This window comes from Microtus oregoni, unplaced genomic scaffold (genome assembly GCF_018167655.1).
Source record: "Microtus oregoni isolate MIOR12 unplaced genomic scaffold, Mior012 000056F_ref0000123, whole genome shotgun sequence".
Taxonomy (NCBI): Eukaryota; Metazoa; Chordata; class Mammalia; order Rodentia; family Cricetidae; genus Microtus; species Microtus oregoni.
This window is the reverse complement of record NW_024543832.1, coordinates 5,145,700-5,161,656: the sequence shown is the minus strand read 5'-3', so window position 1 is coordinate 5,161,656 and position 15,957 is coordinate 5,145,700. Positions and strand designations below refer to the sequence as shown.

Genomic DNA, 15,957 nt, shown 5'->3' with positions numbered 1-15,957 from the left:
ACCCATCATCCACCATTCCATCCACAATACCAATTACCCATCATCCACCATTCAATCCACAATACCAATTACCCATCATCCACCATTCAATCCACAATACCAATTACCCATCATCCACCATTCCATCCACAATACCAATTACCCATCATCCACCCTCAACGTGCAGCCCCTTTCCTCATGTTGTTCACTGTTTGTTTGACTGTATCAGAAGATAAGCATCCACAAACACAAGAAACCAGCGTTATTTTCAACCGTGTCCACAGCATTTACTAAGAAAACAGTGCCCATATAGTAGTAAGTCAAAGATATTTATACAGAGAACAAAAGAATTACATTTTCAAAGGCACTCAGTCATATGGGTACAGAGGCTGAATAACGAAAGCGCACTTTTTAAAACACAGAAGTCTTGTGTAAAGTTAAAACTTGAGAGCATACAGGGGGTAATTAGTATAAAGATACAATGTGTGTATTTCACTGTGGGGAGGGGGCTGGATTTCCTCTCCTGCACACGACTATTTCCGAATATCCTAAAATGGTTTGGCAATAAAACTCTGTAAATGGGTTTTGGTGGTAGCTGATGAATCAGAGGTATTCACTAGACACGTTGTTATAGTGAAATTTCTCAGAGGAGCTTTAAGTTTCCCTGTGTTGGCTAGATACAAACACATGTAAATCCCCACCACATACAGACCACTGAGCCTTGGGTTTCAAGCATCACAGTCATCAACAATCTGTTCCACAAGGTTCTAGAAACACAGAAGCAGCCTCAGTATCTTGAGGTGGCCTCACTTCTAATGTCCAGATAATTCTGGAGCCCAGCTACTTGTATCAGATCTAGGATTCGATGGTTCTTTGGTATATTTTGCAAATGAAGAGGAGAGCCCTTTAAGGGCAGAAGTTCGTGGTACACAATACTTCAGAGCTCACCATTTATAGCCTGCTCTATGTCTCCAGCTAATTTACTAATGGAGCTCAGACCTGGGACCCATTTCAGCACATTTTCTACTATACTGATTGGTACTCACCTGCCTTAAAACATAATTTTCCACAGAAGCAAGCAGTCCCAGATATGAAACGTAAGGACCACCCAGAGGTTTGTGCTATGTAAGGACAGCTGTAAAAACCCAAATGGATTTTGTTCATTCTGTCATTGGCTTCCTCATCATTCCAGGAGTGAGAAACCAAGTAACCGGTGCGTCCTTTCCTCAAACCCATCCAGTGGAAGGACTAGCAACACAGAGACCATAGACAGAGGTCAGAGGTCAGGAGGCTAGTCATCGAGCCCTGGAGAGAGGATGCTAAAGAGAGGTTGACAAAAGGGGAATGGGGGTCTCGCTCTTATAGACGCAGAACAGATCTTTAAAAGGTTCTCAAAAGAATGGCACAGTCAATGTCTTACTTTAGAGGCTTGCAAACCTAGATGCACAATACCACAGCCTGGGGACCTGTCAAGGCCTAGGTACAATGCGGTCCCCAACTCAAGCCGCTGAATCACAATGTCCGAGTACTATTTGTTTTAAACATGCTTCTCTAGGGCTCGTGTACACAGCTACAGATAAACTACATTGGTCAATCTGTTACACGACACTGCAAATAAAAGGCAAGGGACTTGTGGAGGTGGCCTTAGCAGTGGTGAGGCTGCTTTGTGCACAGAATGTCAGTCTTAGCACAGAACCCGGTCTAAACTACAAAGAAAAAACAGTATCACAATAAGGTCATGTACGTATTAGTTACATAAAACCACAGAAAAACGTACAGCATCTAAAAGCTTCTCTGTCTACCCTCAAACAGTTTGGCTGTAGCAGGGTCTACGCTAGGTTTACTTACTGGCCTGGTGACCTGCACGGAGAAGGCAAGCTCAGCAAGGAAGAAGTTCAACAAAACTTTCTTTGTCCAACAAGCATTTTTATATTCCTTTATAAAAAATTACATTTCAAGGTCATTATGAACTTGTTGACAGGGAAGGAGATAAAATTTAACAGAAAACTAGGGCCCTGCCCTCATTTAATCAAGGTTCTCAGTCCAGTACCCAACAAAGCCCTTCTTCCAACCTTTTCAACCTTTTAATACAGTTTCTCATGTTGGGGACCCCCCAACCATAAAATTATTTTCATTGTTATTTTGTAACTAATTCTTCCACTGCTATGAATCATACTGTAAATATCTGTGTTTTCTAATAGTCTTAGGTGACCCCTGGGAAACGGTCATTCAACCCCAAAATGGTCATGAGAACTAGGCTCAGCAGCAAGAATACTCAGATTCTAACCCAGTACTCCCTCCTCACACTACAGAGCGGGTGTAGCTTCTGAAGAACAAGACTTGCTTCCTCACTCCCAGGCTTAACCATCAACCATCAGCATGGAGGCATGTATGGTGTCCAAGGCAGGGTGTGGAGACACTTCTGTATAGAGGAGTGTTAACAGACCACGGGGATTCACAGCCTCATAAAACTAAAGGGGAAAAAGGCAGCTATAGCTTAAAGAAACCAGGTCAGATCTAATGAGAAGCAAGGCAGATTTTTCCTTTCCTATTAGCCTGCTGGCTTGCTTGCTTTTCCAGAGAATCTGTTATCATAGCGCTCTTTGTTCAGAAGGGTGGATAAGGAATTAGGAAATGAATATAAGGAAATAGGAAGTAACCCACCAGATGATTTTCCCCCTTGTTTGGAAAGAGAAACCATTAGTTTCTGCAGAAGCACCTACAGGCCGAAATTCCTTCATTCTCTGCAGGAGGAAAAGGGTTAAGTAGAAGCAGCACCCCAGTGCGCAGCAGGGCAGCCTGGGCTCACACCTGTCCTCCACTCCCCTCCCCCAGCTCCTCCACTCAGAGCTTCTGTCATTTCCTTCTTCCTTTCTTTGTAATTCCCTGGCTGGGAATGCCCAGAGATGTCTGTCCTATTTCTGGGCAGATGAAAGGTAGAGCTGCAGAAACTGCTGGAATTTTCTCTAACATTTCTGAATGTTTCAAGTCAGAACCTGAACCGTGAAAGAAAAGAAAGTCTTTGAAAACAGCTTCAATCACTTCCCACAATCACAAACAAATATCCAATGGCTACACTCGGCTCTTCTTTTGTATCTACAAAAATAAAAGAGTATGTGCAAAAGAAAAAGAATGTTGAAAATTATATTCCAGTGGATTCCACTGCAGCTTGCTATCTGGGTGCACTGTTACTAATTCCTAAATAGAAGGGAGTTTATCATAGCTTGATGAAGAATTCAAAGCTGCCTGCAAAACAAGACCCAGGTGCTTAGTGGTTTGTGTGTTCCGTACCTGCGTTCTCTATTCTTCTTTGGTAAAATATAAAGACTAAATCCATCTATTCATTCATCCATTCACTCAGTCATTCCACACACATCACTGCACCTCCTGTGACTGGTGTTACCAGACAGGTAAGATATGCAGAATCATGAAATCACTTTGGTGATTGCATAAGGATCAAATTATTTAGAAAAATTGTTAAGTAGATTGCGTTTAAGCATCTCTAAAATTTTGAAACTCAGCTTGATTTGGTAATAAAATAGTGCATAAATTGTTGAGGTTTTTCTGTTCTATTATTGATTTAAGTAATAAGAGAAATAAAAGCCTTCTCTTGGAGCCCTGGCATTCTCTTCTCTGTTCTATTCCCCTGGCCAACATCTTCCATTTCAGTTCAACACCAGGGGATCATCAGGTCTGGAGCCTACTGCAGGGGCTTGTACACACACTTCCACAAGTAGGTATCCCCTGGAGAAAGGTGTGAAACATCTCTTGTTTGGTTGTTCTTCTAGCTTATGGTGGGTAGAGGAATGAAGGAATGTCAGAACAGCTCATTCAGGCTTCCAGAGATGTCTACCTCTTTCTTTCCTATGCCATTTCTCCCTCAGCAGCACCGGGGCCATGTGTAGGGGCTACCATATGGCCACACGGGCCCCATATGGCTCCATCTCACAGAGAGACGCTCAAGAACATAAAATCGCTGCTGTATACTTTTATGGCAGCCCCTTCTCATTCCCCCCATCTGCCCTCCAGATGGCTTCTGCACCTCTATTAGACTCTCATACATGAAACTCTGCTATGAGGCACTGCCCAGCTGACCTAGGTGTCCTCACCTGTCAGTGACAAGGGACGTCCAGTACTTTAAAAACTTAGTACATTTAGTATTCAAACTAGAACAGACCATTTGAATATATGTATTTTATATCTTTAAAACTTATCAACAAAACCCACATGGTCATTCTCTCCCTGAAGTTTCAGAGAGCCACGCCATTGTCCCATAAGACCCTCTCATATCCACACATCAACCACTTTCTACAAAACTGGTTTTTTGATTTTCATGAAATTCTCCTTTGATGAGAAGAAAAGTTATTACTGAATATTTTTTCAAATGTCTTTAGAAAATTTTGAAGAAGCACATGTGTCCACGTGTTCTTCACTGAAATTGAATAAATGAGCAAGAAATCAGGTGCTGCCGACTGAACTCCCTATGTTAGGACTCGAAGGTCTAGCCACTGTATCCTGCACCTCTCTGTTTTTAGGTGTTTGTCTGAAGAGGCATATGCAACCCTAGGCTCAGTATAGCTGAGAGGAAAGCAGAAATAAATGTCACTAGAGAATATGCGTATTCCATTCAAATAGGCCACAACTCCTGGCGTTAGAGACATGAAGGTGACAGTCATCTCCAGTCCCAAGTGCTGAGTCTGTTCCTGAGGCCAGGCCAGGCTGCAGTGTCAGTGAGCAGTGGAACACTTCCTGGTCTGCTGGAGGCCCTGGGTTTCATCCCCAGAAGCACAAGAGATTAAAAGGTATGTACAGACTGAGTAAAGTCATGGGGGGCAGGGGGAGGAGTAAACAAATTATTGTTAACTAATGTCTGTGCTTATGAGGTTAAGAAGCAGAAGCCATTTCGTCCCTCCAGCGCTTCATCCTGCCCAGTGAGTCCCACCCTTTCTGTGACAGACAACTTGCCCATGCTCTCTTCTCAACAATCTAAGGCAACCAACACAGGGGAACTCATCTCATGATTACTCTGCAGGCGGAGCATTGGAATGCTGCTCAAAGACACACAGTGTCAATTTTAGAGATACAAAATAACCCAGCGAGTGCCACAGGATACTTTTATTTTATTGAGAATAGCTTATTTTGTGTGTCTAAGCAATAACTTATTCTTTCTCAATTGTATGCAAAATAAAAACTCGACTTTTAAATTACAATGATATCCTAAGATACATGGTTGGGTCATGCAGTTTTTTTTAAAACTACTCACACACCATTGCTTCTCTTACTATCCTTTGTGAAGTGGCAGACAGAACTACTGGGACACTAGGAAACTTGCTCCTAGGCTGGCATTTCAGTCTCTTCTGTGTACAAAACTCAACCAGTTACTCTATACTATGCAAGCCTTTTCTGGAAGCAAACAATCCGCTGCACACCGAGGGGCCACAGGTGCCTTTGTGGCAGCGAAATGTGTGTGGCAGTCATCAGATCAAGTCTCAACTTCAGGCTGCTGCCAGAGGCCTGCTCACTGGGTTAACTGCTCTGGGCTGAAACAGATTGCAAGTGCTGGTTCAGAGAAGCAAGCACTCTTCCTTCTATGAGAAAACGTGTTTCCAAAGGAGTGCAAAGCTAAAAGCTATATGGTCTTTTGGTTTCAGCTGAACGAATGCCAGGACACCTGAGCAATATGGCTTTGATCTCTGGTCAGGGAAGCAGCGCCACATGGGGCACTGCAACCCTTGCTCTGGGCAGCAGTTTGTGACCACTTGGGAAGAGGCAGAAGTTGCTGTAGCAGCTGAGGGGTTGCAGGGATTGCTTACATTTGGGCAGGGAAGCTGCTCTCAGCACTCAGCATTTCCTGCAGACCAGGTGAAGCCTCTTGGCAGCCCCCTCCCCTTATAGGGCTTTCCATAGCACAGGAGCTATTGAATACTGGCTTCTTGCCAAGTGGCTTTACGTGAGACTTGGCAAAAATTACCAACCATACACATCTGCCTTCACCTCATTTTCTTTCCACAGCTCCTTCCCAGGCAACAGCCCAAGAACTACATGTGTCCATTTACTGGATGGAAACAAACAGCACAGGCATAGGGAGAGCCACACAAAGCATATGCTTTCCCAGCCATCCTGATTTCCCAAACAGTGGGAATCTCGCCCCTGGGGATACTGACAGGCACCAGCTGCTGATTTGGGGAGAGGAGACCTCACGCACACACTCCCACCCCTCGCCCTCATTCCAGCTTACCTGTTTCTTTGTGCTGAACCTCTGCCAGGTGCAAGTCATTCAGAAGGTGCTCTAAGATCTTCTCCGGGGTCCCGGACACCACCATATATCTGTCAGAGAGCAGAGAGTCCACTGAGTCATCCTCCGTGGAAGACTGCGAGCGGCTGCTCCATTCGTCGTCCTCATCTTCTTCATCGATGTATTTGAAATAAGGCACATCGAAGGTAGGCAAGGGCAGCTGGCGCCCTGAGAGCGCCTCGGAATCTTTCCTCTCTAGATGGGGGTCAAAGACCCGCAGGCGGGAGCTGCCCATTGTGAACGGTGTCTAACAAAGGCATCCCCTAAAGGCTAAAAGATCTTGCCATCCTGGTCCTTTCACAGGGAACTAAGTCCATCTGGCTGCTAAGAGCTCTGCAGTCAGCTAGAACGCTGGAGAGGCGGAGAGAAAAGAGGGAGGGGAGGGAGGGAGAGTAGGGCAGGCAGCAGCAGAGCGAGTGAGTGAGAGGGAGCAGGGAAGGGAAGCAACGCGAAGGGAAGGAAACCCAGAGCGTGCCTGGGCTGCAGGGACTCTCACCTCGCATCTCTCTCTCTCTCCGCACTCCCCGTGGTGGGGGCTGGGCCACAGCTTGCTACTTTCTTCAGCACCAGCACACTCTGGCCTTGCTCTTTAACTTGAACCATCGGGACTTCATCATCTTGCTTTAATTGTCGATCAGCGTGATGGATAAGAGAAGGAAAGGAGAAGAGAAAGATTAAAAAGAAGCCAACTAGCTTCACTTCATTTCTTCAAAGAGCTGGAAAGAATTAGCAGTGTGGTCAGGCATCAGTTCAGAATCTAGGCTCAAGGTCTCTGGAAACACAAAAGGCCATGAAGACAGAAGAAAGTGTGTGTGTGTGTGTGTGTGTATTTAGGATTTGAAGAGTTTATTTTTGAAACTACCTTCAGGAACAATTTGATTTTGAGAATAGAAAGTTTAAAAGTTTCAAAATGTACAGCATACTACTTGCTGTGAGCAGTCTTCTACCTGGCTGATGTTGCCTAAACATCATTAAAATTGGAAAATCACAGCGTAACTACATTTAACACTTAGAAAATTAGTCAAGGCTTGCTTTAAAGGGTGGGCAAATGGCTAACTATTGGATAGCTCATGTCAAACTCTGCCACTCTCCCTGGATGGACACACACACACACACACACACACAGAGGGGGAGGGGAGGGACACCCATTGTAGGACTTTTAAATTTATCAAGCATTCTTTTATCGGAGTACAAGCAAAGATGGATGTCTAGTTAGAATGTTATCTATGCTAAACCCTGATGCCATGGGCCCCTGCACTGACTTTCTTCATCTCTGTCCCTTTTTAAACAGGCGAGAAGCTTAACCATCATTCATTTCTGCACACACAGCTTCCACAGCACAGGGCCAGTGCCTGACCTGGCTCAGTCAGGGCAAGCTCACTGCTGATCCAGCAGTATGGGCCCAAGTCTGAGCTTCAGACACAAACTTCAGGGCATTTGCTATGAAGCTCTCACTGTGCAGTAACCCAGCCCCAGCAATACTGCCAGAAAAAAAGAACTATAAGAGGCACAAAAGAAAATCCAACTTCTTTGTTGCCGATGACTTGAAATAAAATAATAATAATAAAAAAGAATAGAGCAAGTAAAGTTGAGAGCAAGTAGGTTTCCTCTTGAACATGATGTCAACTGTTTGCAAAGGCAGCTGTGCTGGTGCACTTCTGCTACCGACAGGACCCACCTGTAATTAGGAACAGACTCAAAGAAGGGCATCCTGCCATCCTGCATGGGTAAAAGTGCCTTATCCAAACGCCTTGTAATTGCTTCAACAGACCCGTCATGGATATCAGTGTATTTTACTCTTTTTTTTTTTTACAAGACTAGAAAGGCATTGATATCACCATAACTGCTAAGCAAATCAGCAAATGACTATGACCTCAACTCCCAATTTCTAATAAAATGTAAGTATACTGGTTTTTCTTAAAAAATAATAATATTGGTCATTCTAAACAGCAATATAATTGTGCGATCATCCTTTTTAAATCTCCTACTGGCAAATAATTTTGCTAGGAAGAACCGGTGTATTATGTTTCAGCAAGGTCAGACACATGGTGTCTGTGGCAATTAATGCTGGATATTCATTGTTCAACTCCCCAAGGAGGCCAGTGTGAGTCCTGTAACATGAATACCAATGTGTAATTGCTATCGTTCATTTCTCCAAGCAGTTCTTTTGTTATCCATGCCGGTGAAGTGGACCAAAGTAGCTGGAGAGAGGGGCATATTTGGACCAAAACATGGGGGGTGGAGAACAGAAGAAGGCTGGGATGAGCTACATTGAATAAGGCAATTCTATTATTTGAGAGAACAGATATGAAAAGACAAAAATCTTTCCCTGGCTTCCTCTAATCGTCAGACAATATTCATTTTATATGAGCTGCTGTCATTCTGAAGTACATTTTACATCCTATGTGCACATGATAGATGGCATTATTAACTTTGCAGGCTGCACACATACATATGGATGGGCAGAGTTTCTAATGTCTGTGTAAGTGATATGCATTACATGGCTTGCACACAGCAGTCATACTTTACTGGGCAGGAGAATAGCTGAATCAGGTTGATGCACTATCAATAGCATCTTATGTCATTGTAATAGGTTCCATTTTGAAACCTGTTAAAAATAAAGAAGAGAAAAAGCAGAAAAATCAATGAGTAAGGGGAGATGTAAATTCTTGAAACCTGCTGTGAAAACACAAGAATCCTGTGTCCTGTAACCATCTATGAAGGAGGGTTAAATTAAGGCTTCCTACTATGGGCACCTTTCCCTTATTTCTCTTCCTATAAAAAAATAGGAAAAATAGCATCATTGAGGTTGTATTATGAAATTTTATTTTAGTACTTGATAGAGTAAAATAAATATTAGGACTAATGATGGATATATGTTCTATGATAGATTGTCCATGAAGCATTAAAACTTCTAATTGACAGTCATTTATGTAACAAATAATGAGGTCCTCCTTTTGGGTAGTGTCCCTGCTGGACACTCAGTGGCAAGCAAAGACGAATAAGACAAGCCTGCTCGACTCTAAGTTAACTGCCCCATGAAAACCCAAGTACAGTTTGGTGCACATTCTAAAGCAATGCTTCTCAACCCTCCTCACGCCGTGGCCTTTATATAGCTCCTCATGTTGTGGTGATGCTCAACCATAAAATTATGTTCTTTACTAATTTATAACTAACTGCTACGGTTAGGAATGTAATGTAAATGTCTTGTGTTTTCTGGTGATCTTAGTCAACTCTTGTGAAATGGTTGCTAGGGGTCTCAACCCACAGGTTGAGAACTACTACCCTAAGGTGTTGCTAAGTGCAGGGGAAAAGGAAGCAGAAAACATGGGGTTTGGTGGTCAAAGATAACTAAGTGGCCTGAGAGACTGAGAATGCTGTTAAACAGGACAAGGACCTAGAGGAATGATAACTCAGATCAAACAATGATGTTTTATTGGTAGGACAGAGGACTGTCGATGTTTACAAGGCAGTTAGAAGGAAAACACAGCTTTCTGCACAAAGGCCAAGGAGAGGGACAAATTTGCTAATAATTCAAATTTTGGCAGTTGATGGCATTAAGGTGGAACCAAAAAGTGGGCAGAGAAGTGGGATTTAATGAGAAAAATCGAGTGAGAGACCAAGAAGGATAGAGACAGTCTCGGGGAAAGCATTCAGAGATGTGGAGCAGCTGGAAAGAGAATCCCAGGAGCAGCGTCAGCAGGTCCGAGGATGAGCCAAAGCCATAGCCCGGGCGCTCTGGAGGCAGAGGGTCACTGACCAACACACTCACTGTGACTTTGAAAAGGGGCCTAGATTATAGCTCAGTGGTAGAGAAGTACTCCACAGGTAAAGGAGGAGGGAGGGGGAGAGGGAGGGTGAAAAGGATGTTGAGTAAAGGAAGAAGGTGGGAGGGGGTAGAACCTGAGGATTTCAATATGTAGGGCTAGGCCATCCTGAAAGCCTGTGCCCTAGCTAAGAATGGGGAGTAGGAGCAGAGAACACAAATGCAGGATCAACCACGAAAGAGATGGAATCCGCTGGCTCAGTGAAGCAGAAATAAGGAAGCCGGACAGATCACATGCGATGGCTTCTATCTTAGTAACAGGTACTGAAGCAGCTTCTGGAGGAGGGCTGTGTGGTGCGGTTGGTAGCCTGAAGAAGATATTATTGGGAAAATGGCCTCAGGGGTGCAGCATAAGCTACTGAAGTTAGAATACACACTCGTCTCTGTGAGTTCGAGGCCAGCCTGGTCTACAAGAGCTAGTTCCAGGACAGGAACCAAAAAGCTACAGAGAAACCCTGTCTCGATAATAAAAAAAAAAAAAAAAAAAGAAAAGAAAAGAAAAAAGAAAAAAAAGAATACACACTTGTGCTTTTATGACCTTCTGCAATAAGGGCTCAGGAACCATAAGGAATACAGTGACTGGTGAGGCCCATCCAGGGTAAGAGACAGCAAAGAGACATCAGAAGTCAGAGTGAGGAGAGGACCCAGGACTCAAGCATACTAGGAAAATAGCCGTTCATCACAGAGTGCCTGCCTGGCTATGGGAGGGGAAGCTCAACCGTGAAAACTGAGGGACTGCTGACTAGCTACCACATGGGCCAACAGCAGAGGCTTGAATCAAGGTGGCAAAGGTTCATTGCCAACAGCTCTGGGTAGTGAAGGCCAGCAGAGGAACAGAGGCCCTGAAGTGGGTTTCATATTTACAGCATATAAAATGCTGACAGCTTCCTAAGTGGCTAGTGTATTAAGAGCATCTTCAGTGTAAGTTCTGCAGCTTGAGCAGGTCCAGAACTACAGGAACTATCCCTTTCCACACACCCACCTGAATTTATGCTAATGAAGTCACATTGGGAAAGTCACCAAATAACCCCACCATAGAAGGCCTGGCTGCCAAGAGAACCAACCACCTCCTCAGAGGGCTGGGGCCTCACAGCTCCTGTCCCCACCTCTCAAGGTCTCACTGATCACCAACGGCCAATGAATTCACCAGTCATGCCTACACAAAGAAGTCTGCATAAAAATCCCTAGGGCACTTTTCAATGGGCTTCTTGGAAGGTGAATAAGAGTTCATCTACCTGTCCAGAGGGCAGCACATCCCAGCTGCAGAGAAAGGAACTGTTGTCCCTGAGACCCTTCTAAACCTTACCCTCCGTATTCCTTTGCTGTTCATTGTGTTCTTTAAAATATTCCTTACAATAAACTGCTAAGCAAGTTTTCCTGGGTTCTGTAGCCACTTTAGAAAATCAATTGAGCCAAAGGGGGGGGGGGGCGTTGTGGAAAACTCCATATTATGGCCAATAGATCAGAAGCATGGGCAAAACAAACCAGAGATTGTGACTGGAATCAAAATTTGAAACAGCCTTATAGTGCTTAGTGCCTAGCTTGTGGGCTCTGGTGCTATTCTCTGGTAGACAGTGTCAGAATCCAGCTGAACTGTGGGTAACTGAGCTTGGACGACAAAGAACTGCCCATCTTTCTTGTTGGTAAGGAAACCACTTTACCACCCCATGCACATGTGGTCACAAAAGTGTTCCATGTTGTTAGCTGAGTGGTGTTCCCCTCACCTCGCATTTCCAGGCTCTGACACGGCCATGTTCAGCTGGGTTTGGACATTTTGTTTAACTGTTCTATAGGGAATCAACATCAGACAAGGTCCCCAGAGAATCATGATGCATCAAAGCAAAACACAGCTATTAGTCATTACATCTGAACATAGAATAAATATCATTCACCCCACAAAATTCTCTAGAGCCTTATTTGTTACCTGCTGCTCTTCAGTGACAGCAGGAGCTTTGCCCTGGTCTGCACTCTCGGGGGGGGGGGGGGGGATAAGACTCAGTCACAGAATTAGCCTAGTTTCCAGAGTAAAGCCTCACTTCCTTGGGCTCTCTCCCCAAGTCCTCAGAGTACATTCTAATAACTGTCTCCCCAGAACGGTCCTCAAGAGCATGAAGTCTCAAGAGCCTCACACAACACCAATAAGCCCAATTCAGTCACCTGCAGGTGTGGTCCTCACGGCAGTCTCTGGTCAGAAGGCACTGATGGGGCAATGAGGTCTGCACACTGCCCTCGCATTGGTAGGGAGTGATGGAGGAAAAGCATGGGAAGGCAGAAGTCAGACAATGAATCACCCAAGGAAAATGGAACAGCATCCTAGAGTAAGAAGCAGAGAACCAAGCCAGTGGCATGGACCCTGCTCTGGGAGGCAGGATGTTGGTGTGACCATGCTCTTTCCGACCTCTGTGCATGGTGATGAGCCCAATGCACACATCTTCAGGGAAAGTTCTTGCCCCCCCAACACATACTTTGTTCCCAGATCTGCAGAGACCAGTTCTCATTCCTACTTCCGGGTGAGATGAGGTGCTCTAGCAGCTCACGAAGTGGACGCTTTGCAGTTCCACCCAGTAGGAAGGCACATTATTGGAGACAACAGAAGAAGAGGAAACGCAAAAGCAAGTAGTAAATAGTCCTCAGCGACAGACAGTAGCTGCAGAATGGTTGATAAGAGGGTAATTGGATTTCTGAGACTTATGACCTCTTGTAAAGGGCCTTCTGGAAAAAAAAAAAAAGGAAACAGGGGAGGGTTGCTAAGTCCCCTACTCCTTGTGCCTGGTCTATTCTCTGCATGAAGAATGTTAATGGATTTACTCAGCTTGGCTATACTTCTACCCTGAATCAGAGCAACAACCTCCATGACTTAGATTAACTTCCATGATCATGCTCAGTTTCTTGCTTCTTCATCAAACTAGTGTTTCCCTCCCCATTTATTCACATGGACAATTGTCTTTCTTTTTCTTACCAAAATAAAAATATAGAGTTGTAAATATACTGACTTTTTAAAGGCAAGGAAAAGAGTGATGTTCACAGTTTAGCAGGCTGCAATTTTACTGTCCTGAGCTGAGTTTCTGGTTATATTTGTGTTTTCGTGAATCACAGTATGACCAAGAAAAAAGTGACCGCAAATGCATCTCCTAGCCTGATTTTCCTATTATTCCCAATTCCCTTTGCGGGTGTCCTGGAAACAGTCCCTGGCTTCTCCAGGGGCACACCTCTGGTGCTCTACGAGCTCATTTTTATAAGAGCTCTTACCTGAAGCTCAGAAATGAGCTTTGGGAGCTTAGAGAACCTTCTGATGGCATACCTGAGATAAAGGTACAAACCATCTTACATACAGGGATTTAGATTCCTCTGAGGAGGTTTGGTTTCTATAAGTCTCTTAACACACGCCCCCTCCATTTCAACACCCATCATCTGACTATATAACCTATGTAACCTTTGGTCATTTGCTTTCTGTTCTTCTCCACTAAATGATGACATTCCAAGGACAGAAACTGTGCCTTCTGTCCTTCTAAAGACTGGATCAGGGCCAGGCACACGATATTCACTTGATAAGAATGTACTGAGCAGGCAAGTCCACGAGTAAGCAAATGAGGAGGGATTCCAGCTCCTTCACAGGGCTCAAGGTCACCCTTGGTAAGGTTCCCACACTCCCTACACTCAGACCCTCAGAGCCTTCCTTCTCACTGAGTATCTGACCGGATGTGTCTTAAACTGAAGTGTTCAGAGTGGCCACTCCACAAACTGAGTTTCTAAGCAGCTGATATTTCAGAGGTTAGGTATCACAACATCAGTAAGGTGAGTATTGAGTGGCACTGTCCCTTAGGTCTATGTCACATGAACAACAACAAAAGGCAGGTGGCTATGATCATGTCAAATGGCAGGCTCTGTTAGGAAGCTTTCTTATACTCCATTCTTCCAGCAGATTTCCTCTCAGGTGACCTGACTGCTCCGTCCTAACAGACATGGGGCAGCCTGAGAGAACCTGCGGATGAAAACAGTCACCTAGGCTGGCAGCATCAGTACCAAACCATAAGATGGGCACATGTCCTGGCACTCTTTCCCTTCTGGTCTCTGATAGAGCAATCAGGACACTAACTTAAAAGCACACTGTTTACAGCCAACAGCTTGATGGACACCGTTGCATCACACAGCCCTGACCTAACTATTTCACAGCAAGAATCACCTCCTCCAGAAAACCCATGCCCGGACCTCGGGAGTGACGGACATTTCTCACAAACTATAAACTATCCTGCAGCAGACGCTTTCCTTAGTTTGCACCCACAACAACCAGCTGGATTTGACATATCATGTTCACTCAGTGAACATTTACTGAATAAATAATGAATAAAAAGGATGGATGGATAAATGTGGATTTTATAGTGAAAGGCAAGAGAATACCCGAAACTCACGTTCTGCTATAGCTAAGACAGGAGATTTGGCAGGGAGGTGTTCCTCACAGGAGGGGCACCAGGCTACCCTGATAGTGGATGACATCAGCCACTCTGCCACCTTGACCATCTACTGAAACGAGGTACTCAGACGGGCTAACCTGAGAACTGGCCTGTTTGTGAAACTGGACCATGACAAACAGCCCATGAGTTATGAGCAGAATAACCTGCTCTCGGTGGGGGTCTTCACTTGAGGAGCTTGTACGAAAACCAGCGTCAGACAGCCCTGGGACAGTCATTTTGAAGGTAATTTATGATATGTCTTTTGACGTGTGAAACGTTGTGCAATACTAGTTACTAAATCACAAATGGCTAATGCAATTTGCTTACACGGCAGTAAAGGTAAGCATAGCACCAGAGCTAATGAGAAGGTGTTGGTGCATTTGAGAAATAGACCTGTGAGGGATGGGACAACAGGGAGGACTCAGCCACGACAGGCGGACAAGCCTATGCAGCATCACTTCCTGAGGGCTTACCATTTAGCTGGCAAAGCTAAAAGCTGATTGTATGCTATCTCAAGCAATCGTTAGAGTTGTCCTATAAGGTGGACACGATGAAAAGCCACGGTTTACAGGAATCAGCTGGAGCACAGAAAGGAAATGCCACCTGATCAGGCTGGAACACAAAGCAAGAAGATGATGAAGCTGACATTAAGCACACATAGGCTTCATGTTTTCTAGTGCCTTTGGTCAAGCCACAGATAACCCTTCGCTGGTCAGTGCTCTGTTCTGAGAGACCAGGAGCTTGATTCACCCTGGTGCTGAGATTCAGGTAATAGGTGTGGCCAGGCCTTATCAAAGTCCCAAACTGCCAAGATAGTATTTACATTTGAGTGGCCTGCTGGCTTTGGAAAATCACCTTAGGGATTACATTTCAAGAGGAGAGGAGGGTTGATGGGTACTTACTGTGGTACAAATCCACAATCCAGCCTACTGCTGTTAGGCAAAGCTCAAGCCACAGCACAGGGAAAATGAGTATTGATGGGAACTGAGGCAGGGACCCAAGCAGAAAGAGGTTCACATTTAGCAAAGATCGGTCTGACAGAAAGTCAGTGCACTTGAGGCCCCTATGTCTATTTAACCCGTGGTCCCAGAGTCAGGAAGGTCACATCTGTCAGAGGTGGGAGGGGTTCCAACACAAAAGCTGCCTTGCCCACTAATAGAGTCAAGAACTGGGCAGACATTGTACAGTATTATGGTTGATTTTGTTTTGTAAACTTTCTCTCAAAAAGAAGAAAAAGGGGGGTGGGTGAAGAACGTTGGTGCTGTCGCTCAGGGGTATAGTGATTGTCTAGCATGCACAAGATCCTGGGTTCAACTCCCAGCACCGAAAAACAGCAAATGAAAGTAACAGTGCATCCATGAACATGTGGACACAGGCACTCTGACAGGCTCTCAGAGTCATGGGAG

At 44.7% G+C, this 15,957-nt stretch overlaps 1 protein-coding gene across 2 annotated transcripts in view; it reads right to left on the bottom strand.

Moving 5' to 3' along the window:
• The window catches only part of Rapgef5 (Rap guanine nucleotide exchange factor 5), a 253,743-nt gene that overhangs the window by 74,793 nt on the left and 162,993 nt on the right, over positions 1-15,957 (bottom strand). For both annotated transcript variants that reach the window (XM_041638782.1, XM_041638784.1), the window contains exons 10-11: positions 6,771-6,895; positions 6,218-6,306 (exon numbers count right to left, since the gene is read on the bottom strand). In XM_041638782.1, the coding sequence (XP_041494716.1) occupies positions 6,218-6,306; positions 6,771-6,895 (214 nt within the window). The remainder of the gene's footprint in view (positions 1-6,217; positions 6,307-6,770; positions 6,896-15,957) is intronic.